We start from the raw sequence: 26483 nt of genomic DNA, 5'->3' as shown, positions 1-26483 counted from the left end.
GTTATTCTTATTGTTTTTGGTAGTAGAGTTTGTGTGTCTCCCTTCTTTGAGTTGTGCTGGTGAAGGGTCGCTAGATGCCTGAGTTATTGTAGGCAGTGTTGGCAATGTTGGATTCCTTGGGTTGCGATTTTCCTCCTATTACTTTCTGTAGGGCTGGATTTGTGGCTACATATTGTTTAAATTTGTTCTTATCCTGGAATGTCTTGTTTTCTCCATTGATAGTGAACAATAGCTTGGCTGGGTATAGTAGTTTGGGGAGGGAAATGGGAGGCGGTGGCGGGGAAGAGACAGGAATCTTTAATAAATAAATAAAGTAATTAATTAAAAAAAAGAAACTCAACAAATGGTAATTCTTATAGTTATTCAGGCTCTAACCAGGCACGCTGGTGCATGCTTTTAATGCCAGCACTCAGGAGGCAGAGGACGGGTTAGATGCAGACACAGGTGGATCTTTATGAGTTCAAGGACAGATTGGGTCTATATAGCACGTTTCAGGGCAGGCAGAGATACATAATGAGACCCTTCCTTGAAAAATGAAAAGAAAAAGAAAAAAAGAAGAAGAAAACATTTAGCTACTATCAGACTCAGAATCTTGAAGTCAGGTGTTTAAAAGCTCTGGGGATGTAAAACATTGGCTGGGAATGCTGGCACTGTTCTAGCGCCATGCTAGAACCTGCGTGCCCTGGAGCAAGGAAACAGCAGTGGTTCCTAGTCACGACAGGTACAGCAAAGATTTACAATCAAGGTTGTCACTGTTGTGCTAGGGGAGTATTGAGGTTAACCTGTAAAGCATAACTGTTCTCTTTGTGCTTGTATTTGGTTTATCTTTTTAGAGTCCTGGGCTCATAGAATATGGGGTTTTAATAGTTTACCAATGGCACACGCTGGTAGAATTTGCTGAGGAAGGCAGAGTCAGATGCTACGGAGCCGCTGCCAGAGTCAGACATGCCAGAACTTTGCTGGTAGGCCACGACCTCATGGTGATACAAATAAGCGGCACCTTACTTCATTCAACAAATGATGATGAATTCATTACTACAACTGATGATATACCTGGGGTATGATTATATTAACTACATATTTGGAAAATTTTTCTTTTATTAATTGCTTTTATGTCCTATTAAAAGTCCATTTTGATATCCTAACTTTATCTTGGTCTGGGGTTGTAGCTCAGTAGTAGAGCTCTTTGCCTAGTCCTTGCCAGAATGTGAGACAGTTCAATTTCTGGGGCTGGAAAATGAAGCAAAAACTGCACTAATTTTAACTACAGTCTTGTAAGCAGCAACAAGAATGTTGCCTCCAATTTTCTCATGTGTAATCAAGGTTCTCTTTTTCTTCTAGTGATTGAGTGGATTAATGTAATAAAGTTGTCAGAATGCTGAGAAAAGCCCACTACACCTACAGATGTGAGTGTATGATTATGATCATAAGTCCATGGGATCCTAATTTGTCACAGAGACTCTCAAGGGTGGGGACGTAGCTCAGTTGTAGAGCAGAGTATAGCAGAGGGCGGTAGGCACGTGGTTCTGGGGTGGAATTCAAGGCATAAAATCTCATGGACATGGTGGCACCTGTTAGGAATCCCAGCCCTGGGGAGGTGGAGGACACATTTTCCTAGTGGAAATTTTTATCAAGATAAGCAATGAAGCACTTAGCATCGTTGTTGCTCCCATATTCCATTTGTCTGGGTAAAAATACAAATAACACCAAAAACAGGTCTATTAGGCTAATACCACATGGATGACATCAGTATAGTACTTAGAGAGAACTTGATACACTTACCATAAAGTCTTTTAGTAATCTGTCATAGACTTTTCAGTAGGCAAGTCCATTTTCAAATTAGAAGAAGAAAATCACTCCAAGTGGGGTTTTCAGAAGGACTTTTCATTTATTATTGACAGCCAGTATTACATTCCCCACGAACTTATTTTTTTTGGTGCAGAGTGCCCTATTTCTCTCTGAAGAGTGGGTGTCTACTCTAGAGACTCACAGGGGTAGTTTTCACAGTTCTGCTGAGGTCCCAATTTCTCCATGATGTTCAGGCAGCAGCAGTCTCCCAGATGTGGATGTGTCCATATTAACTCAGGCAAGGTACACATCAGCAGACCTCAAAGGAGCCCTCTTAACGCAAGGACATCTTGGCTCCACAGCTTGCTTCCTTTGACATCCTGCCTAAGGTCCTGCAAAGCCTGCCGTCAAGCTAATGACCTCATTCACTCTCCCGAGTATTTATAATCCCTGAAATCAAAATACAAACAAAAATGGGTTAAAAATAAGCTTTGTGGGCCAGTGAGATGGGTCAGTGTGGATTGTCTCCAAGCCTGATAATTCAAGTTCCATCTCAGGAACAGGGTGGAGCTGAGAACTAACTTTGTAGACTCCATGAATTGTCCTCTGATCCTTGCGGTCACCAAGGCACATATGCCCACCTCTATGAATGCATAATGAATGAATGGATGGGTGAAGAAAGAAATGTTAGCAAGTGAAAAAGTAACATCCTTGGCTGACAGTAATTTGAGAAAACCATTCACCTCCAAGAGCATATGTGAAAGAGAAAGCATTTGAACTGTCCATGGTTCAGGGTTGGTGTGCCATAGCTTTGCAGCCTTGCAACTGTGTTGCATTTGTGAGTCAAACTCATCTCGTTTCAGAAGTTGCACAAAGGAAGCCTTTGTTCTAGTGTCTCATCACCCATCACCCATCACCCCTCACCCATTACTCCACTGCCTAAGTTCCGGGCCTTTCTGCTCAACTCTGTCAGGAGAAAAGGCACTCACCCTGGAGTGCCTGGAAGGATCAGCAGACTGCCTGGACTCAGGACATGACTGCCTTAATTTATGTCCCTTGGCTTTTCAGAGTGCTTAGCTGTGTGTGTGTGTGTGTTCCTAGCCACCAGGGGAGTTGCAATACAATTTCAAAGTTTTTGTTTGTTTTACTGTTTATGATATAGACTGCAGATTGTAGGTTTTGTCGAGAGTAAAACCATTTATTCTCCAACAGCACATTTGGCTCACACTAGCAATGGAACAGAATAGGAAGGTGTGCTCACACTTTCTCTTCCAGCTCCCTAACTGGATGTCTTTTACCTGACTTATAATGCTCTCACTGAGTTCTCTGAGTCCCTGCATGGAGGAAATGACTGATTGTTTAAATTTGCATCTAGGCAAAGTGACAACTTTGTTTCCAAAATTCCCATATGGCCATAACTCCTGGTCTCAGGGAAAACCCTTCACCTTCCTGGCTTTGCTGTGTGAACGCACTCATTGCGGCCATTTCTGTCTTTCTTTGTTCAGTGTTTCTTATTTGTACCTTTGCTCTACTTAAGTTCTCCTCCTCATTTCTCCCCATTTCTATAACCAAAATTTATGCTGGCTAGTTTTATGTCACCTTGACACAAGTTAAAGTCATTGGAGAAAAGGAAGCCTCAACAAGACCGAGCTGTAGGCAAGCCTATAGGTCATTTTCTTAATTAGTGATTGAAGGGGGTGGGCCCAGCCCATTGTGGGTGTTGTCATCCCTGGGCTGGTGGTCCTGAGTTCTATAAGAAAGCAGGCTGAACAAGCCAGAGTGAGAAAGCCAATAAGCAGCACTCTTCCATGGCCTCTGCATCAGCTCCTGCCTCCAGGTTTCTGCCCTTTTTGAGTGCCTATCCTGACTTCCTTCCATGATGGACTATGATCTGGAAGTGTAAGGCAAAAAAGTGCTCCCCAACTTGCTTTTGATCATGGTGTTTCACTATAACAATAGTAACCCTAACTAAGACAGAATTTAAATGGAGAAGATCATCTATATCAAGCAAGTACTTTTGGATACATGATTTAAAAGAGAGGCTGACTTTTTAATATCACAAGATATTATATCTTTTAGTTTTACCTGTTGTTGAAGTGGTAAGAGAATTGCTTCTCAGAGATGAACTAGCTGCTAAAATTCTTTTCTGTGTGGAAATGGATAGAAGCAATGATCTCTGTGGGGTGTTTCTAGCCCTAAAAATGTCCACGCACTGATGAGCTTGTGTTTCCTTGGACAGGGGAGGACATATGGAAGCCTGTCTTCCCATAGATTGTGTTTTCTTGGTCAGTGCCTGAACACCTGCTTGGGATTGTTAAGAGCCATCCCCTGTAGTACCCGGAGCACTCCCTTTTAGCTTGGAGCAGCAAAATGCCCCTTCAGTGGTGTTTCTGGAGCAGCTTGGAATTCCCGTAGCCTCAGTAATCCAACAGCTCTGACAGCTAATTTCTTCTGTATTTTCTTTTTGAAAGAGGGGATTCTATTTAGGGGTGATGGAGAAATTACGTATATTCAAATATTCCGAATGAGCAGAAATTGACTGTCTAATCAGAGCATTAATTTATTAAACATACATCAAAACACAAATTTAAAAGGTGAAAATACTTCTATTTGTTTCATAAAGGAATAAGCCAACCATTTTTTTTTTATTGTTCTCTATTCCAAAGCAGTTTAATGTTGATGGGAAAAGCTGAGCAGGTAGTAGGGGTGTTTGAGAGTGCTGACTAGTTTTTGTCAAATGAACACAAACTACAATTCCTTGGGAAGAGGGAACCTGCAATTGGGGAATTGTTTCCATCAGGCTGGCTTGTGGCACAATGGAGGAGCCCTGGCTTGATTGATCATCGGTGAGGAGGGCCCAGCCCAGGGTGAGCAGTGCCACCCCTAGGCAGGTGGTTCTGGATGGCATTAGAAAGCCAGCTGAGTCAGAGGGGGGAAAGCAAGGCAGGAAACAGCATTCCTCTCTGGTCTCTGCCTCAGGTTCTGCCCTTGGCGTCCCCGATCGTGGACTATAACCTGGAAGTGTAAGCCAAGGAAACCCTTTCCTCCTCAAGTTGCTTTTTGGTCAGTGTTCAATCATAATAACAGAGAAACAATGTTGAATATCTCCTATTGCGTCTTTTATCATTTGCTTCCATAAATAACGTCGCACATTAATCTGGTGCATATATTATAACTGGCACACGTTACTAACCATTACGTTTATTAGTTTATTGTGATGATTACGGTGCACAGTTGATTGACATTTTGGGGTGAATTTTTAAAATATTTTTTAAAAATTATTTGTTACTGTGTATGCGTGTGATTTGTGTGTGGACATGCCATGGTGTGTGTCTCTTATCTCCTGTCTTTATGTGGGTTCGGGGGATCAAACTCAGGCTGTGAGCTTACATGGCAAGCACCTTTCCCTGCTGTTTAACTTAAAGACCTCTTTCTGTTCCAGCAGGCCACTTTGGTCCTGTCTTCTTAGTGGCTTCCGTGCTGTGACGGTGTATTGCTTTTCCTGTTTTCAGTGACTTTCACAGTTTAGGAGAGCTGAGGCAATGAGGTCATTGTGGGCTATCCCTCGGTCAGAATTTGTGGGGTGATTTTTTTCCCCTCATAATTAGATCACATTATGCTTTGGGGAAGATGATCCCAGAATAGAGTTTCATCTCCATCACATCCCATTAGAGATAACTTCACTGATGTGACTCACCCATTGATGTGAGCCTGGCCATTTGGCTGAAATACTGTCTGTCTGTGAGTGTGGGTTTTCCAGGGAAGTCAACCATTTAGAAACCATTCTTGACTAGTATTCCAAACAAAGATTCTAGATTCCAGATTTACAAGTTAATTTGGAAACTTACACACACATAGTCTTGAGAATAATGAAAATGATTGAAATGCTGCCCTTCCCGCCCCCTTTTCTGTCTGAAGACCTTCATTAGCTAAGCTCACAACTTCTCTCCCACCACTCTCCATAGGAGGCCGGCCTCCCTGGTTGCAGTCAGCACTTAGGAAGCAGGGAGAGGGGGGGATGTGACATTTTCCTCCGGAATGCTTCAGCTCCATGGAGGAATGGCTGCCCTGTGGACACTGATCTAGGCTTGTCAGTTCCCATAGCTCCCCAGGCGCTGAGATCTCTGACATAGCACCATGGGTATTTTCAGCTTTTGTGAAAGCCTTGCTTAGAGAGCAAAAAATATTTCCTAACTCTCGCTGGCAGACTTCTTTCTAGCAGACTCAGCCCAAGCTGATGGGATTGCAAAGCCTGGCCAGCGGGCACAGAGTCGTTGTTTTTATTTAAAACAAAAAGAAGGGCAGAAGAGGTAGTGCAATGGTGGAGTGCCTGCCTAGAACGTGCAAGGCCCTGAGTTCCTTCTCTAGCCACCAAAGCCAAAACAATAGCCAAAACAACTGAAAGAAATACTGGAGCTGGGCGATGGTAGAGCTCACCTTTAATCCCAGCGCTCGGGAGGCAGAGGCAGGTGGATCTCTGTGAGTTAGAGGCCAGCCTGGTCTACAAGAGCTAGTTCCAGGACAGGCTCCAAAGCGACAGAGAAACCCTGTTTTGAGAAACCAAAAAAAAAAAAAAAAAAAAGAAATACTGGAAAGTGCATTTTAGTGTAGTGTAGGTAACGTTGACTTGGGTTTTTGTCTTATTTTTTTATACTAGTGGCGCTAGAAAAGTCACTCCCTTAGCGGACTGTTTATGAGTTCTCAGTGTGATTCTCTGCATCTGAACCCAAGGAGTTCCCTTTAAACCAAACCTTTTGCTTAAACTCATGTGCAGTTATCTATGTCATTAGTGACATCCAAAGTAATTTAAAAAATTATGCATCTATTTCTCCATACACTTACCTTTGTTTTGAAATTTAACATTTGTGCTATTACTTACATAAGCACACATGTACAATTAACCTCTTTTCCCACACATGCCCTGTAAATGACATTTTCTTAGCCATTAACATAGACAGTAGGGTAAAAACTACACCATTTTCTTTCTAGAATTTAGGCACATGGTAGGCCCCTTAGAGTTATTTCATTCCTAGTGGAAGTAAATTAAAAGATGTCTGTGCATTAGATTGCATCTTAAACATTCCTGTGCCCATCACACTTTTAAAGTCAATGCTATTATGCCAGCATGCCTGGCCTCTCTACCTTGCTGAAGATCCAGGATGCCATTGACCCTGGAATCCATGGATTGACCAGACTAGTGGGCCCGTAAGCCCTTGGGATCCTCCTCTCTCTGCTGCTCCCATCACTGAGGGTACAGGTTGTGCAAAAATCCCCATTGTATGTGTCTGGATGTGTGTGAATACATGTGCGTGTGGCGGTGCGTGCACACATGTCTGTGTGCATGTAGAAACCTCCCTGAAGCTGATGGCAGGTGTCTTCCTCGATTGCTCTCCATCTTATTCATGGAGGCAAGGTCTCGCCCTCTCACTTGAGCCCCGAGCTTCCTGTTACAACAGGTCTTGTTAGCCAGCTTATTCTAGGGATCCCTTTTCTCCATCATGAGTGCTGAAATTACAGGGAACCACCGTACCCTCCCTGCTGAGCATTTATATGAATTCCGTGGATCCAAATTCCACTCTTCATGTTTGCACGGCAGGTGCTTTAACCCCTGAGCAATCTCCTCAGTTCTTTAAACTTCTTTAATATAATTCTTAAAAAATACATCCAAATCTCCCTAATGGTTTCAAACCTGCCTCTTTTATGAATGGCTCGTTTGTTCAAGTCATCCCCATTCAGTCTCTTCATTGCCTTAGGCTACATTGCTTAACCTTCTTATTAGGGGCGTTTGCTTAATGGCTAAGTTCCATGATGGTCTGTGCAATGAATGCATTTCCATTTTTACTTCTCTGTGGTTTCCTTCCACCTCCATCATATTAAGGCTGAAATCTGGTGTTTCCATGATCACTTTGACTCATTCCTTCTTTCTGTTATTCAGTAAATATTCTCAAACGCCAAGTTTATGGCTGCTGTTGGGCTAGACACCAGGATTCATGTTAGGAATGAATTGTGGAGCTCCCTGCTTTGTGGAGCTCACAGCTCAGTGCCCACTGCTGCTGACACCAGCTTTGACGTGAGGAAAAGAAGTAAGCTATAAACCCAGAGGCTTAACTGACCACATTTGTCCTTTAGGAGCCGGGGGGCTATGCTTTTTGTCTTGGTGTGTTTAGCTTTTTTTTTTTTTTCAGCATGACAACACATGGTTCACCTAAGAAGAGCAAACCTCAATTTAGAAAATGGCATTTTCTCAAAACCATTCCTTGGCCTCTACAGATCTGCGGGGACGTTTTCTTGATTAATGGTTGATACAGTGGGGCCTGACCCTCTGTGAGCAGTGGTCCTGGTTGGTATAAGAAGGCTGTGGAGCTAGACTGAGCATGCTATGGAGAGCAAGCCTGTAAGCAGCATTCCTCCATAATCTCCACTTTAGTTCCTGCCTTAGTGTCCCTTGATGATGGCATTAAGTGCTATAAGATGAAATAAAACCTTTCTCCCCAAGTTGCTTTGGATCATGGGTTTTCCACAGCAACTGTTGTAGGAGGCTGCTTGTTCGTTCCTGGTTGCCCAGACCTGAAATAATCACATAGAAACTATATTACTTGCAATACTGTTTGGCCAATATCCTAAGTGTGTTGCTAGCTGGCTCTTATACCTTAAGTTAATCCATTTCTATTAATCTGTAGAGAGGGGAGCCCTTTGACTGTCCCATCTCTCTTTTCTCTCGGAGAAGAGTAAATATGTAGGAAAGACCAGGATGGAGTTTACCTGGTACTCTGCAAATAACAGGAGTAATGCCTGTTCTGTCGGCAGCAACGGGCCCTCAGAGATTCTGCTAAGCGGCTCCATGGGAGCAGAAAGCAAGGGCTTCGAGCAGTGGCTCAGCGACTTTGTCAGCCTCTGGAAACTGGAACTAAAAAGTCGTCCAACAGTTCTAAATGTCAGACTGAATGCTTCTCAGCAGGCAGCGTACAGTGTCGACGTTCCTCTTGTGCCCTGGCCTATCGTGTGAGATGCTAGATCCCGCCCTCTTAGCACTTCACCGATACAAGAGCCAAAAAACAACTTGGTTTACAATTAAGATTCTGTGATGTGATGTCATTACCAGTATGCCTGGGACTTTAATTGAGCAAGTTTTTGTGAACTTGTTTTATCCTTTTGATCCTCAGAGACCATGCTCTTCCCCCCCCATGATTACCTCCCCCCTCCAATGGAAACTCCTTGTGGATGCCTAAGTGTTACCCTTTCTAAATTGGTGCTAAGGAACACAGAGGGTTCTTGACCACATACAAAGTGAACTGTGGAAACATTTGGTAAAATAACGTAAGACTAGCCATCTGAAATCCACGGTCACAGTTCCAGGAAATTGAAAAGAGTGGTTGTGATTTAAGTATCTGAATACTTGTTTGTGATTTTGCTGGCTCCGAGAAGGTTTTGTGAATGTGAACACTACATCTGTTGAAACTGTGGTCTTAATTTAGATAAAATAGACCAGGAAAGACAAATGGTGGGCATGCTTGTGGGTGCTCAGAGAGACGCCATGGGAACTGGGAGAGTGACCCGTCCTTGACTCCATGGTGGCTCCTGATGGTCTGTATAGGAAACTGTGAATAGAAGCGAGGATCCAGGCAAGTGCTCTGTGAAATGTTTTTGATGCCTTCATCAAAACACACAGCAGTGGGTTCCACTTGAGAATTTCTAATTTGAGAGATGAAAGTGGGGTGGGGTGGCTAAGAACTCGCATGTCTAAGTTACTAGGTGATGCTTGTGCCAATCTTGCAGATCCAGAGACTTCTGAAATAAGAATTATTCTCATGATTTATTATGCAGAATAATCACCTTGGAGAGCCCAGAAAGTCTCCATCAAGAACATCACATGGGACTCAAGAGTCAGTGATTTAATGTTTTCTCCCTTGGGGCTGGAGAAATGACGTAGCCGTTAAGAGCACTGGCTGCTCTTCCAGAGGACCCAGGTTCAATTCCCAGCACCCAAATGGCACCTCACAATTGTCTGTTACTCCAGTTTCAGGGATCTGACATTCTCATACAGACATACATGCAAATAAAACAGTAATGCATATAAAATAAGAATAAAAAATTAAAATCATTAAAAAATAATTTTTTCTTTTATTTTTGAGATTCTAATATAATTACATAATTTATTTCCTCCCTTCCCTCATTCAAAATTCTCACATACATTCTTCCTTGCTTTCTTTGAAATTCATGGCCTCTTTTTTCATTAATTGTTCTTACATGAATATGTACATATGCATATACATATATATTTCTAAATACACCTGTTCAATCTGTATAATGTTACTTGTGAATATGTTTTTGGGGCTAACTATTTGGTATTGGATAATTAATTGATATTCTCATCCCTGGAGACCATTATTTCTTCCACTCTCAGCGTTCCTTAGTTGCCTCTAGTTCTTTACATGAGGTTGAGACCTCATGGGTTCTCCCCTGTCTACTTTGGCATGTCTATTAAAAAGTCTTATGGTGATTCTGGCACTTCAGCCTCAAGGATAGTGATCTGAAGACTTTAAGCTGCAGAAATATCCATAGCTTGTTAGAGATGAGCCCTCTATGTTTTCACAAGTATCTATAGTGAAGTTCTAATGTTCCTTTAAGGGTAAGAGAAAATCACGTGGGAACATTATAATAGTTTAATGGCTTAATCGTGCCATAGGCCAAATCACTTCTCATAACTTTGCATAACGAATTGTGATTCAATATGACAAACAGTTAGCAAAAATCTGATGCCACCTGCTCTCAAGTCAACCAAGTCTTTTCAGTGGAGACAGTAAAATGTGATGGAAAAAGAAGAGACTCTCAAGGTGGATAGATTCTGACTCTGCTACTTCCACTGCTTGGGCAAGGTGTGGTGGTTGGTTTTCTCTTCTGGAAAGAAATAACAATTCCTGACTCACACTGTGAAGATTAAGAGTGTGATATGTGTCAGATGTATGGTGTAGATTCCCATGCCCTGTGAGTGACTGCTAAATAAGACAGCTATAAAACAAAGAGGCAGGGGAGGAGTGTGCAGTGAATAGGATCAAAGTACATTGTATCCATGTATGAAATTCTCAAAGAGTTAAAAAAAAAACCATTGTCTTAGTCACTTTTATATTGCCGTAATAAAATACCATTACCAAGGCAACTTGTAAAACAAAAAACAAAACAACAACAAAACAAAACAAAAAAGACCAGTTGACTGAGCTTACGGTTATAGAGGGCTAGAGTTCATGATGGTGGAACAGGGAATCACTGAGAGTTCGCATCCCCATCCACAGCCCCGAGGCAGGGAGACTGCACACAGAGAATGGTGCCAGTATTTTGAAACCTCAAAGGCCTTCTGCAGTGGCACACCTCAGCAACGCCATCCCTCATCCTTCCAAGCAGTTCCATTAACTGTCAAAGATATGAGCCTATGGGAACCGTTCACATACAAGAAGTCATCCCAAACATTATAATAAAGGAAGTAATGGTAGGTAACACGTCTCTCATTTCTTAGTTTGTTCCACTGGCTCTCAGGTGAAGACTGCTGTCCAACATCATCCTCCTCAGCCAGCAATTTCAGCCAAAGCATTTGAAAGGATTTTGATTAAGTCTAAAAGTCTAAAAGAGTCTTTTCTGTAAGATTTAGGAATCTTTTTGAAGATATAAATTAAAGAAAATTTAAAACAAATTTTTTTAGATGTTGTGCAATGGACAGGATTCCTTTCTATATCAAATAGGCACGGTGCATGCATATTTTCTGGAATGCTAATGAAAGGTTTGAAAAAATGAGGTGTGTTTGTATATATTGTCTTGGCCAAAGTCCATAAGAATAATAAGAGCCAGTTCCAAATCAATATATGTTATTTGAAAGATCGTGATTATATGAATGTATTAAAAAAATTCTGGCATTCATTGTTAAGCTTGGTAGCTGCAAGGAGTATCCTTTTCTCTAGCACACTTCTCCATTCCTCTTTTTCCTTCACTGAGGAAGAACAGACGGAGAGACTCAGCTAGGATTGTTGAAGGAACTTTAATGAACATACAAAGTAGTCAAATTGTAGGAAATAAGGAGTGTGGTACATTACCTTAGGACACCCATCATCAATCCTAGGCAAGAAGGACTGCAGTAAGAAAAGCATGCTTTTGGAGGATGGGTGGGGGACCATCTGATAGAAACTGCAGTGATAGAGATATGCCACCATTGCTAGAGTCATGTGTGAACAGAAGGGAACAGATGAATAAGTATCTTTATCTCTCTCCCCTTCCATCTAGAAATCTGCTGCCTTGTCAACCCACTGGTCACACTAAGTGGATGGAGTTCAGTGGGCAGCAGAGCTCATGTGATGACATCTGTAGGGGCAGCATCCTAGGACAAGAGCAGGTCAGAGGAGGAAAAGTAAACACACATAGAAAGACATGCACTTGGGTTGGAGCTAGGAAGTAACCAGCACGTGCAGCCATTTCTTTTGTCAAGCAACAACAACAACAATGCTTTGAGGTGAATCAAGGGTACAGGAAAGTAGGATCAGGTGCTCGCTTGTACAGAAGGAGCTGTCGTCTAGATGCAAGATGAATGAAAGAGATTATGTCGGAAAGATGCTCTGATACATGGTTTTCAAAGATAGTTTGCAGATTATAGATGCTGTTCACTAGTAAATGTAAAGGCATTCTTTTCTAACCACCTCGAATGACAAGGAAATCTTAGTGTGAAAGACTGAGTCTTCCCGCGGAAAAGGAAAGGAGACAGAAGATGGAAGGTCGCAAAGGAGAGAACTGGCTTAGCGTTAGAGTAGCAGTGGCTGTCATCCACGCCCTGCATTCTCAGTGTGGTGAACTAGATAGATACTAGATTTACTCCTCGTGGACTAGATGTGTACTATGTCACGCGGTCATTGTGAGACTAAGGGAGTTCATATATGGGAAGTGCATTGGGATGGGCCTAGACCTAGCCTGCTGTCAATATATCTAACAATTTAAGAATACATATCTGATGTTTGCATGCCTAATTTATGCCAGGCATATCCTACTTACTATCCATAATTCTTTAAGTAACTTCATTTCATGCGGACACTGGAGGCTCGGTGCTCAGTAATTTGTACAAGGCCTGTAGTTAGCAAGAGGCCGTGCCAGGTCTTGAAGCAGGGCCAGTTGGATGGCCTTGCCAGGCCTTTCCTGGTAAACCTCAGCCCACAGGCTTTGTCCTTTTTTCTCTCACAAGGCAAATACTCTTGAAAAAGCTTTCCCTGAAGTCAAATGATGCGACTGTGGGGTGAGTTTTCTTTGAGATTCTGTCCAGGAAAAGCATTGAAGTTGATGAATATACAAGCTCCTTCTGAAAAGGTATAGAACATTTGAATATAATGTGCCAAGCAGCACAATTTCCAAATGGATGCTCACAGTGAATCCAAGCTTGCTTTTGTATTGTTCTCAGTGAATTATCTGGGTCTTCTCACTGTCACCAGATCATTCAGCGTCTCTCAGTCGGCCTGCTTCATGATGTTAAGCCACATATGGGAAGTCCAGAAAGAACTTCTGAATTTTAAAGATTGTTTTAAAATTAATTAATCAAGAAAATGACAAAAACAAAGAAGAATCTGTGAACTTTCTAAAGAAAATAAACCCAAAGTAAAGAGACAGGGACTAATGGTTTATGTAATAAGCATAATGAGACAGATTTTATTGGTAATAGAAAATGAATGAAATACTTAATAATGGGTGTGGGAAAGGTTCTGTATGGATTATATATGATAGTTTTGGAAAACTGAGAAGGAAGAGTCAAATAAGAAACGTGGTGGACAGACATATATGCAGGACAAACACCCATACACATAAAATAATTCCTGGAAAATTAAGAAAAGAATAATGACCTGCATCCTGCCAGATAGTTCAGCACACATCAGTCAGCATCTAAATCTCTCTTCCTGTGGGTAGCGCCCCCGCTGGAGGGGTCAAAGGGCCCTTCTACAGAGGTCACCTAAGACACAGATATTCACAGTATGATTCAGAGCGGTGGCGAAAGTACAGTTAGGAAGTGGCAATGGAAATAGTCTTACGGTTGGGGGTCGCCACAGCATGAGGAGCTGTATAAAATGGTTGCAGCAGTAGGAAGGCCGAGAACCACTGCTCTATATGATCATTGTGAAGATCATGGCTGGATAAACTCTTCAGTAGCAGCTTAGTGCCCAGATTTGCACACATTAAAATGAGATGCATAGATACTCAATGAGAACACTTGCCGTTGAAGTGTGAGCACCTGAGTTTGAATCCCCAGCACTCAGCATAGCCAGACATGGCTGTTGGTTCTTGTAACCTCAGAACTAGGGCTGGGAGTCGTGGTAAGATTTCCAGTGCTCCAGTGGATGGCCTCCAAACTATGCACACATGAGCAGCACTGAGTTATCAAAAAAAAAAAAAAAAAAGTTAAGAAGGGAAGGAGGTTTAAGGGGAGTCAGGGAGGGGAGTAAGTATGTGTGATGTATATGATCATATCTCATGTGTGAAATTCTCAAAGAATGAAAAGAAAAATTGGGATGAGGTAGGCTCCCCAAAGCTCACTGTCAGCAAGCCTAGTCAAAATGGAGACGTGTAGTTCAGTGAGAGACTCCGTCTCAAGGCAGTTAGTCAGAGAGCAGTAGAGAAAGATACCCGGTGTCCTGCCCTGGCCACCACATGTGCAGGAAAGGGCGTATACATATACACATGCACACAGTTATGCGCGTATGCACCACACACATACAAATCATAAATAGTGACATGCAGGTTGTGTAGAATGTGGAATACAGCATGGTGGACTGATCACATGCTGTGTAAGTTTATGTATCAGGTTTATAAGGGAACACATAGAAATACTCATAGGTTTGAAGGGAAACGAGTGAGGAAAAGCAGTGTTGGATTTAAACAGTGGAATAAGAGATTTCAATTTTTCTAGAGTTCGATTGTGTAGTAATAAGAGCAGCGGGTCTGCATCCCCATCACCCTGGCCGCCCCTGGCTTATGCTCGAAATAACAACACACAAGTTGTATTCATTTAAACACTGCTTGGCCCTTTAGCTCTAGCCCTTACTGGCTAATTCTGATATCCCAATCAACCCATCTCTAATAATCTGTGAGCACTGGTCTTAGTAAGCACCGGTCTTACCGGGAAGATTCTAGCCTATGTCCATCCTGGGTCGGAGCTTCATCGCGTGTATCTTCCCAGGAGAGGGGAGCATGGCGTCTCTCTGAGGTGTCTGCTCCTGAGAGGAGAGTTGTGGAGTCTGAGCTCACTTCCTCTTCCTCCTAGCATTCTGTTCTGTTTACTCCTCCCACCTATCTTCTAACCAATGAGGGCCAAGCAGTTTCTTTTTAGTTAACCAATGACCTTCCTCCATCACGATTGTTAGAGTGCTTCAACAGTAAGGTTTTAATTTTCTGTAGTACACTGTAACGTGAACAACAAGCATGAAAGTAACAGAATTGGCTACCTAACAGTTTTTATTTAAGTGAAATTAACATATTTTTGGGTGCATAGAAGTGAGCCAAGTGTTAATCAAGATATATGGCTTCGTGTTGCTTACTACACTAAACTTAAGCCGAGAGCCATTTGTATGAGTAAACACAAATATTTCCATTGCTCATAATCCCCTCAATCATTCCCCTCGCAATTCATACAATGATGGAAATTCTCATATATTCTGGAATTTATGCCTCTGGCATATTATATGCTATTTTTATATTTTGTCTGCTTTTGGAGTACTTGAAATAATGGTTTTGTTTTAGTCTTTTGCATTAGAAAGAGTTGTCTCAGTGTGCACTGCAAACTTACTTTTAGTTCAAATCTAACTACTGTTAATGACATATGATTCCAAACTTCTAATGTTTTCTCTTTTCTTTTCCTTTTAGGTAAGTAACTGATCAGGGACATGAAGAACTGACATTTCAAATGACAACCATGTTGCAAAAGGTACTTTTGGTATTTTAATGTTATTTTAAAAGAATCTGATCAAAAGAACATGAGGGCTAAAATATAACTCACTACTCCTTTGTTTGAAAATCTTGTGAATCAGATATAAAGATATATCATTAATCATTTTAAATTATGAAGAAAGTACGATGATCCCTTTTTCTGTGTTGGAGCAGTTATTATCAATTATAATGTTATGTGGGGATGGAAAGGGAAACCGTCTTTTCCTCAAGCCTCATTTCTGGGAAATGCAGGAGGAAGCTGTCTGACTGTAATAGGTAGAACAGGTCACACTGGGATTTATTCCGTACTCAGCTCTCAGTTCTGTTCTTAGGGTTTATTTTCTGGGGCCAAACTGTCTTCAGAATTACAGCTTTCATTGCTTTAAGGGGTATTTGATTTTTGTATAATTAACTCAGAGCGCATCCATATGGAGAATTCTCCAGGGGAAGAAATATGTGCACAGAAGTTGTTTTTTTGATAAAGAAAATATAAAGAAACAGAGAACATATCACATGGAGGAACTACAGGGTGTGAAATTCCTCACTCTGGGGCATCATGCATGTGGTGTTTGGAATTATGTTATTCTTAAAAGCCATGATCATATCCAGGAGAATTTTTCTCTCTAGAAGTAATCTTCAAAATATTGTAGAAACTATCTCAATCTCATTACAGAGAAAAAAAAATTCTACATTGTAAACTATCAGGCTAGCTGTATGATGTCACAGCATTTGTAGGCGTGGTGTTTTGGTTATTAAAAAGTATGTGTTCTCCCTTCACACAAGGTTAATAACTAAGCACAAATGACTAGATGATGTCGGAGATACAGAGAAGAGGAGAAAAGATCTGTTCCTTTTTTTTTTAAATAAAAATTACCATTTTAAAGAACTTCTAGTTTTGCTGAGAAAGTCTCTTGTAAATGTTTGACCACTGAGGAGGCATTGTCTGAGGCCGTGTTTGAAAGAAAAAAAGGTTTAGGAAATAACTTCATGCTGAAATGTTTATGCTCTTTGAATGATGACATTTAATTAGAATAAATTTCTATACTTTGCATTGTTTTATACACAGTTCTTGAAGAGTTTTATTATTGTTGTTAATGAGAGAACACCGTTCCACTTAGGCTGTTTTCAGGGAGGGTAGACAGCACTCTGTCTTGTTTGATGACTAATAGTGTTTGTAGAAGGATCTAATAATATCATTTCATTTTCTTGAAGTACAGGCAAGCGAGGCCTCCCAGTGTGAGTGGTAGGTTAGAGCTAGAGAGAGTCCGTGGGGCAGTCGAGGGATTTGTGGTGACTTTGGGAATGACCGTTTCATAACTGTACTGGGGGCACTGACTTTGGAAGGCTGGCCCACTGAGTAGGGGAGCTTTATCCCTTCATCCTTTCCACGGGAGACTTCTCTCAGTTCTGGCTTGTGTCCTTGACCTCTGTTTAGGACCTAAACTTTAGATCTATGTCTCTGATTTCCACATTAGAATCTATGTTTAGTGTGAAGTCTAGTCTAGTTATACAGAAGAAAGCAGTAAGAGGAAATTAAAATAATTAAGACGGTTAAGTGTGAAACCAGGTGGTCCAGATATATCATTCATATATTTCATATGTCTTTTTTAAAAGGCCTACTTAACATGTAAGAACTGGAAGAAAATATCAAAGATTAAAATTTTCCTCCATTAGGGAGTAGGGTAGTCTATACTGACATGGTCATTGATACACCTTTTTTTTGTTTGTTTACTCATGATAACCAAAAATTTTCACCTAAAAGTCAATATGCCAGTTTGTATCTTTAAACATAAATCAGATGCAGTCCTTGAGACATGTCCCGAAGTAATGGGACATTGACCTTTCCTTCTACCCATGAATAATCTGTTTGAACTTTAGGTAACTACATCTTGCAAACTGTTCATTTTATGTGATTATTTTCTCCCGAAGCACATACATCGTTGCTAATAATGATAGAATTAGATTTGTTTCTCTTGATTGATTTAAGTATTTCTAACCAACAAATCAAATGGGAGCTCATAGTTTTCTCATTAAATATAATTAGATGTAGCGTCTCTATGACACTGTAATTGTATTTTACATCTAGTTTTTGTGACTAGAGAAAATAATACTCTTATTTCTTATTTTTTCCTGCTGTTTGGGGTTAAAGCCATTCACAATCTTCATTAAAATGTCTTCTTTCTTTGTTGTGGAAAAAAAGATAAATTAAAAATTTGGTAAGCTAAAGATCACCACCTACTCTTACAAACGGAAAAAGAATAGACTTTTCAAAGAAAAGTATTTATTTTATGATAAATTTTTCTTTATTGTACCCGGGACCCCAACCCTTTGTTGTGAAGCTGTGTATAAGAGAGAATCCAGAGAAAGCAGGGACTGGGATGAGAGCTCGGGCGGTAGAGTGTTTGTCATGCATGCACCAAGACTTCAGTTCCGTCACCATCACTGCTGGTGCCACACCATTGACACTAGTAACTTCAGCCCAGAACCGTGTGCTTTGATCCCAGTGCAAGAGGACACTGACAGGTGGAAATTAGAGGGTCACTGGCCAGCAAGTCCAGCTGCATTGATAAGGTCAGAGGGTCACTGGCCAGTCAGTTCAACTGCACTGGTAAATTCCAGAGGGTCAGTGGTTAGCCAGTCCAACTGCACTGCTAAGGTCGGAGGGTCACTTGCCAGCCAGTCCAACTGCATTGGCAAGGTCCAGATTCAGTGAAGATGCTGTCTCAAAAAATAAGGTGGAGAGATGATTGAGAAAGGTGCAGTATCAACCTCTGGCAAGTGGATGACTGTGGATGTGCATGCATGTGTATACACGAACATGTGCACACTCACAGAGGAACATGTACACCCCCCCCACATGAACATCTACACAGACAAAGTGAAAAAGAAAACATAGGGATCTGATGAAAGAAATGAAGTTTTTTGTCAGATTTTTTTTATTGATTTTTATTGAGCTCTACATTTTTCTCTGCCTCTCCCCTCCCCCCTCCAAACCTCCTCCAAGGTCCCCATGCTCCCAATATTCTCAGGAGATCTTGTCTTTTTCTACTTCCCATGTAGATTAGATCTATGTACATCTCTCTTGGGGTCCTCATTGTTGTCTAAGTTCTCTGAGATTGTGGTTTGTAGTAGAGTTTTCACGAGTTTATTTAATGACTTTCTCAAAACAAAAGTCATTCCCCTGGCTCACAATTCATTTACGTAACTCCTGTCTGTTAGGTAGTCTAAGAGGAACTAGTGATGGGCTACTGTGTTGGTCTTATGATTAGACAAGGAACAAGAGCAAGATCTGTGTGACTTGCCAACCAAATTCTTCACTGATTTTGCAAACAAATAACCAAATATGTATGTCCCTTGGGGGCGTATTAGAAGGACTTTCCCACGGACTTATATGAATCACAGAAGTCTCCGAGTCCTGAGTCTGCAGCATACTTAGAACAAAACATAGAAGGAAAGTATGACTTTAGCCAGATCAGAGGAGTGAAACCAGAAATAGGAATTTCATGGAAGAGTTCATGCCCTCCTCAGCAGGCATCTGGCTCTCTTCATTTTGCTTCCATCAGCTGTGGTTGCTCAATGGTGCAAAGAAAATGTTATCAAACATTAACAGTTTTCAGAAGTGCTTTTGAGCACCTCAAATAATTGTAAGCGTCGCAAAAATTATAGGAAGTGCCCATCTCAGGGAAGCTTTATTTAGCTCCACAGGGCATCGTGTCCTCCAGTTCCCAAGAGCTACTCTTGAGTGAGACTCAAAAGCAGGGCACACTCATTGCAGATAGGGAATAAGTGTGTGCTTCATGGGTGTGTGGGAGCCAGCAGAAGGAGACAGCGGAATTTTGCAGATGGACGAAAAGGTACTTGAAATAACCCAACGTAACTTTTGGTCAAGGATCCAGTGCATTGGAAATTATTCATTAAAATATGTTGAACTTCCCAGATTTGAATGCACGCATTTCTGTCCAGTATAAGTAGCCAAATACTGAGACTTCAAAAGGAACCAATTATCCTCTGTCTTCCTCACTTTAGAAGGAGAATAATATTTGGAGGGCAATATACTTCTGACAGATCTTAGAGGCAGTGTTTGAAAACTGTTTAAAAACAACCCTCCTGTGTGCCTTCCTTTAAAGAGAGATGGAAATACCTGTTTGTGTTCCAAAAATGATTTATAATAATTAACAGACGCCCAAGCCAAAATCTTTGTGATTTGAAGAGTTTGGTTTATTATTTAGTGTTGGCTTTTTAAAGTATGTGTACCCAGAGGGCAGCTAACTAACACAATACTTTTTACTAATTTTGTTCCCAGAACAAAGCTTCCTGATGAAGTATTTTCCACCAGATCTTTAAACCTTGGATTTGGGAGCATTTTCAAATCTTAGATTTCAGGACCAAAGGTGATCAACCTGATTTTAATCTCAATCTTTTGATGCTCAGCTGAACTTACATTCTTTCTGTGAGCCTCGGGGTCGCACTGCTGACTGTACACTGTGTCACTCAGGGTTTTAGCTTTCTTTTCGCTCACATTTTATTTTTATTTTCTGCTGAGTTAAGCAAAATCTACAGAGGGGAAAAAATCAAACTGGACAAGTTGTAGGTCATCAGTGAGGTGGAAAAGTTGAATGAATACACAAAATTGGATTCGCAGGAGATAAGTGGATAAAAATAATGGGAAAGTACAAGCAAATAAAATATTATTTGTTTTAGTAATATAATAAAAATCATTCTGAAATTTCACACATTTTAAAATTTCACACAGTTTTTTTTTTGGTGTATAAATAAAGGGTATATGCATTAGATATGTGGGAAAGGAAGGAGGAGTGATCTGATTCTTACTTTAAAGGGCACTCATTAGATCATCCACAGGTTAAGATTGATTGATTGGATGGGTCTAATTACTCAGGCTCTGAGATTGATTACATCTGTGCATCTCTAAGTCTGTTAACTTTTCCCAGTGGACACCTGTATAATTGTCTAAAAGTGTGTTGTTGGCTAAGCTCTGTATACATGTGAGGCCAGGTGGGAGCGAGTGATTTATGAATAAGGTTTGAAATCCAGATGCAAATATTTAGCATCTTCTCAATAAGTCAGAGTGAGCAATACAGTAAGTCTTTGCAGCTAAAGAATTTCACAGAATGCCTGGCTCTGAGAGGATGTACATCAGCATCCACCCGGAGGGATGTTGGGTTTACCATAAATCCTTGTCATGTGACTCTTGCATATAAAGTCAGCATTTGCCTTGTGTTTTATGAGGCAGGGTCTCACTATATAGCTCAGACTTGGGTTTATGATCCTCTTCCCTTAGCCTCTTCAGTGCTGGGATTCAGGGGGTGCTACCTGGTTTAGTTCCATGTGCACCACCAAACTGGCTCAGTACCATTTGTACCACTAAGCTGGCTCAGTACCTTGTGTGCCACCATGCTGGCTCAGTACCGTGTGTACCACCATGTTAGCTCAGTACCATGTGTTCCACCATGCTGGCTCAGTACCGTGTGTACCACCATGTTAGCTCAGTACCATGTGTTCCACCATGCTGGCTCAGTACCGTGTGTACCACCATGTTAGCTCAGTACCATGTGTACCACCATGATAACTTAACATAACTTTTTATTGTGATAAAACATGTACTATGATTAGTATGTCTAAAACAAAGTATCACACTGTCATTTTCCCATTCTGCTGCCAATGGCACCAGAGAGAAGCTTACTTGCCTTACTCTAGGTATTTCTGCCAGCTCATTCAGGTTAAAGAACAGGAAAGATGGTACGAGAGCCAAATAGTTGGAACACTAAAATAGAAAAATAGCTTAAGCTTCTGAAGAGAGAGAACTAAACATATTTCTGTTTAATTGGTTATTGTGCAAAAAACAGAAAATGCTTTTAGTTCAAAATATTTTTCTCTTTTTTGACGAATATTCTGAAATGATATGTTAAACAAAAAGCAAAGGTCAGGTGGTGGCACACGCCTTTAATCCCAGCACTTGGGAGGCAGAGACAGGTGGATCTCTTTGAGTTCAAGGCCTGTTTGTCTACGGAGTGAGTTCCAGGACAGGCTACAAAGCTAAAGAGAAACCCTGTCTCTGAAAACAAACAAACAAATAAAAAGACAGATAAACAAAGAAAAAAAAAACACCCAAGGAGAAATCTGCTATGGGGGCCCTTTCATACTTAGTTCCTTTTGATGAACAGACGAGCCAAACCTTGAATGTGCTGAAAACAGTTTTGCTTGGGATTCTTTCATTTCCATAAAGACGTATGAGGCAGAATTCTGCTGGTATAACACTCCCACGAAGAGAGAAGTCTGTCGGTAAGCATGTAGGGATACGAGACATTAATATCATTTTACACACCAATTCCAGTTCCCTTTACTTCCCCCACTTTTTACCTCCCCCTTCTCATCCTCCATCCACTCCTCAGAGGGGGTAAGGCCTTCCTTGGGGAGTTAAAGTCTGGCTTACCAATTTGAGGCAGGGTCAAGCCCCTCCCTCAGTATCAAGGCTGAGCAAAGTATCCTACCATAGGGAATGGGCTCCAAAAAGCTGGTTCATGCACCTGGGATAGGTCCTGGTGCCACCACCAGCCCTCCCCCTCCCCTCAGCAAATCAAGCCACATAACTATCACCCACATCCAGAAGGTTTAGTTTGGTCCCATGCATATTCCCCAGCTGGCAGCTCCCACTAGTTCAGGTTAGCTGTCTCTGTGGTTTTCCCCATCATGCTCTTGACCCCTCCCCCTTAGTCAAATGATCTCTCCTCCTCCCTCTCTTTAGCTGAACTCCAGGAGCTCAGCCCAGTGCTTGGCTGTGGGTCTTTAATAGCATCAAACATCCTTTATTTTCATCTGTAGAAATATAATTTGAACATTCCCATATTCCTTATGAGTAATGTGTAGATTAACACAAAGGAGACATTCCTTTGTTTATTTTCCTCTTGCCATGGGGAGATCTTACCCAGCGCATTGCTGTGGTCATTCTGTAGGTCTTCTTTAGCTCTTAGTACACACACACACACACACATTTGAGAATCAAGGATGTGCTCTTCTGCTCCATCTCCCATTTTCTGTTTAATATTGAGCTTAATTTCAAGTATTAACTAGTCAAAATTTATATTGAAAAGCAGGAATTTCTAAGAACCATAACTATTTACACACATGCTATCATCAGAATGTTTTATTGGTTATTAATCCAAGGGAATTCTATATGTAATCTTATGGAACATTTATCTGCAATAGATTTCTTTATTATTTTAGTTTTATAATTTGTTATTATGAGGAAATCATTTTGAGGTTTATGACATGCCATCTATCCAAGTTATCTTTTTTTATTTCCAGTTGTTTTGAAATAAGGACTTGTTTGGTCTAGACTGGCCTTGAAATCACTATGTAGCAGAGGCTGGCTGGCCTTGACATCCAATTCTCCTCACTCAAGTGCTGGGATCACAAAGCATGCTTCATTTCATCTTAGCACTTGTATATTTTGAAAAGATTATAAAAGGCAATTCATTCTTACTTCCTCTATTTGGGCTTATGCTTAAATGTTTGTTGCCATGGCAGCTAAGAAAAATATATTAGGTTTTCATGGCTAAGTGTCAAATAGCATGATCTTCTACACATAGCGCTTCAGTTTATAGCAATTCAGCACAGCATCTTTGCCCTTGGGTGTGTCAGCCTGAGAGAACTGTCTAGAAACCATGAGGTGGCTGCTAGCTTCAGCTCCAGTACTGGCTAGCACTGTGGCCTTGGACAATGACAGGCAGCCTAAACTCAGTTACTTGAATTGATAAATACAAAAGCAAAATGGGTGGATGACTTCAAAGGTTCTAAAGTTCTTTTTAATTAAATACTGCAGGGAATAAAATCGAAGGATTGCTCTGACTGATCTTGGTCCTGTACCCAGCCCTAGGACCTCTGTTCCTCTTAAATGGAAGCTTCAAGGAGAAGCTAGTTATTTATTGGGGAGGATTTTGGAAAGGGAATGATATTTGAGTAGGTCTATATTCTAACACTCTGTGCCAGCACCTGCAACATTCGCTCATGATTGGTTAGATATCTTTTTATATAGCCTGATATCTATCCCTGATGCTTGTCTGTGTGAGGGTTATTATTGCTGTGATGAGATACCATGACCAAAGCCACTTGGGAGGAAAGGGTTTATTTGGCTTACACTTCCACATCACTGTTCATCGTCTTTGGAGGAAGTCAAGACAGGACTCAAACAAGGCAGATATCTGGAGGCAGGAGATGATGCAGAGGCCATGGAGGAGTGCTGCTTTCCTGGCTTGGTCCCTATGGCTTGCTCAATCTGCTTTGTTATAGAACTCAGAACCACCAGCTCAGGGATGGCTCCACCCACAATGGGCTGGGCCCTCCCCCATCCATTGCTAATTAAGAAAATGCCATACAGGTTTGCCTACAGCCCAGTATTATGGAGGCGGTTTCTCAAATGGTCTTCTCTCCTCTCAGATGATTCTAGCCTGTATCGAAGTGACATAAAATTAAGCAGCACAACAACTCAGTGTGGAACTGGGTTGCCTACTACCTGCATGAAGTCTGCTTAACATACTATGAGAAGGATTGAGAAGGGTTATCTGATTTAGCCTAGCTAGGCAGTTTGATGGACAATTTTGAATTTCACTGGTGTGTTTAGCACTCTCGAGTAGAATTTAAAATACATTTCTTTGCTAGTCCCTCTATTTGTGCCTATGCTGAAATGTTTGTTACCATGGCAGCTGAGAAAAATGTATTACCTTTTCATTGCCAAATGTCACATAGCATTGACATTTATTGCCTTTTGTTCAAGTCAAGAATTAACAATAATGGTGTGCAAAATGAATAATTCAGTTTGACTGAGCAGTGTTTGAAGTTGATCCTGGTATGATAGTCAGACATAGGATAAGTTAGTTGTCAGACATAGGATAAGTTAGTTATTCAAAATTATCTATCTATCTATCTATCTATCTATCTATCTATCTATCTATCTATCTATCTATCTATCATCTATCTATCTATCTAGAGGAGGACAGAAGGAAGTACCTCAGTGCAATTTATCTTTCAAAAAATCATGAGGTACTAGGAATGCTGTAAGCATTTGGGACTATTTGGGTGAAGTAATCTTGAAGAACTTTGGAAGAGCTAGCTGGGACAGAATATAATGATTAGCTTAATTAAAATTATAGAGCATGAAATGAGTGTCCTTCCTGGATTACATGAAAGCATCCCGAGTTGGCGACTTTTGATAGAGCCTCCTTGCCAGCCTACTTCTTTCGGAAGCTGATGTGATACATTGCTAAGTTACTCTCTTATCACACCATGAGAAACCAGAACAAAATTATAAATTGTATGTCATGTCTATTGTAGATTTGCTGACAAAAGTCCAGCATATTCCAGATATTGATGGCATCGTAGTCACACTGCTGTCTATTGATTTCATCCTAGCTAGGCTGGCATCATTGATCGTGTCGTGGTCACGCTGCCATCTTTTGCTAAGCTGGAGTCATTCTCTCTAAAATGTCACCTGCCCACAGTGGCAGAATCAGTCACAGTTATGTGTAACTTGTGATTATTTCTTTGGCTCGCTGTGTAGGTGTGTGACTTTGTCCTTGAGATCGTTCAAACCCATTCCCACGTGTTTTCCAGGCCAATAGACTTTCTCATCACAAATAACCAGAGCAAGACAAGGCTGTCTCTAGACCCTCTTCACACTTAATTAAGAAGGTCCCTGCTGAGCCATTACCCTATAAAGTTTATTGGCATTTTCTGATTTTTCTAATGGCTCATTATGTTCATTTTGTTTGAAAAATGTAAAAAGAAGAAACTGACATGCATCTTTTTGGAAGGCATCAGAAAAAAAAATCATCCTATATTCAAATGAGTAGAATCATCTGGGTACTTGATCTGTAAGCACAACTACCCGAGTTTAACCCCAGACCCACAGTGGAAGAGGAGAACTGATTTCTTTCCTGCCAGTGTCCTTTGACTTCACACAAGCGCTTCTCCAGTTACACACGCACACACACAACACACACCCATAGACACATAGCACTGATAATAGCAATTAAAATCATTGAAAGCTCTCTCCTAAGTAATGATTGCAATCATATTTTAAGAATAGTACAAGTACAGGGAAAAGAGTGTTATTCTGTATGTCCTTATTTATATATTTAAAATTTATTTTGTGGCCATGAGGACTGGACATATGCTTCCTAAGTGTTCTTCCTTTTCAACTAGGATTTGAAGTAATCATGAAGCTTGCATTTTCTTCTTGTTCCAGTTCTTGTTTGTTTTTTGCTGTTTGTTTTTTTGAGACAGGTTCTCACGTAACCTAGGCTGGCTTTGAACTTACTACGCTGCTGAGGTTGGCTTTGAACTCCTGGCCTCTCTTAACTGCTCCCACACCTAGCTGAAGTAATAATTGTCTGAGCCAGCCCCTTTTATTTTCCTAAGTTGATGCAATTAGGAAATGTTGTAACAAATAGCACAACATGTTTTTTTTAAAATGTATATGTTATCTTGTTAGCACTTCTGATTAAGGGGGAAAAAGACTTTGCTGGGCATTCCCATTTTTTATCTATAAAATGCACATTTTCTTAAAAGATGCAACTATTTGGCCATAATGATTGTTAGGGGTTGTAGCGGGTTCTCTCTGGAACTGGTATATTTAAGTCTACATTGTTGGTGTCTCAGAAGGCAAGCATACCTGGATATGGCTCTTTAAGAAGGTATTAAATAAATGAGTCATCGGGACGAGTCCTGATCCCACATCA

At 40.9% G+C, this 26483-nt stretch overlaps 1 protein-coding gene across 2 annotated transcripts in view; it reads left to right on the top strand.

Annotated features, from left to right (window-relative positions):
• Ank2 (ankyrin 2) overlaps positions 1-26483 on the top strand; it is a 530016-nt gene that overhangs the window by 143729 nt on the left and 359804 nt on the right. Inside the window, exon 2 of one of the 2 annotated variants that reach the window (XM_013349981.2) lies at positions 15667-15727. The exons of the other annotated variant lie outside the window; for it this stretch is intronic. Coding sequence (XP_013205435.1) covers positions 15707-15727 — 21 coding nt within the window. The 5' untranslated portion in view covers positions 15667-15706. The remainder of the gene's footprint in view (positions 1-15666; positions 15728-26483) is intronic. 2 annotated transcript variants of the gene reach the window in all.

Source organism: Microtus ochrogaster, chromosome 21 (genome assembly GCF_000317375.1).
Source record: "Microtus ochrogaster isolate Prairie Vole_2 chromosome 21, MicOch1.0, whole genome shotgun sequence".
Lineage (NCBI taxonomy): Eukaryota > Metazoa > Chordata > Mammalia > Rodentia > Cricetidae > Microtus > Microtus ochrogaster.
Note: the sequence above shows the minus strand (reverse complement) of the source record. Positions and strands in the feature narration are given on the sequence as shown.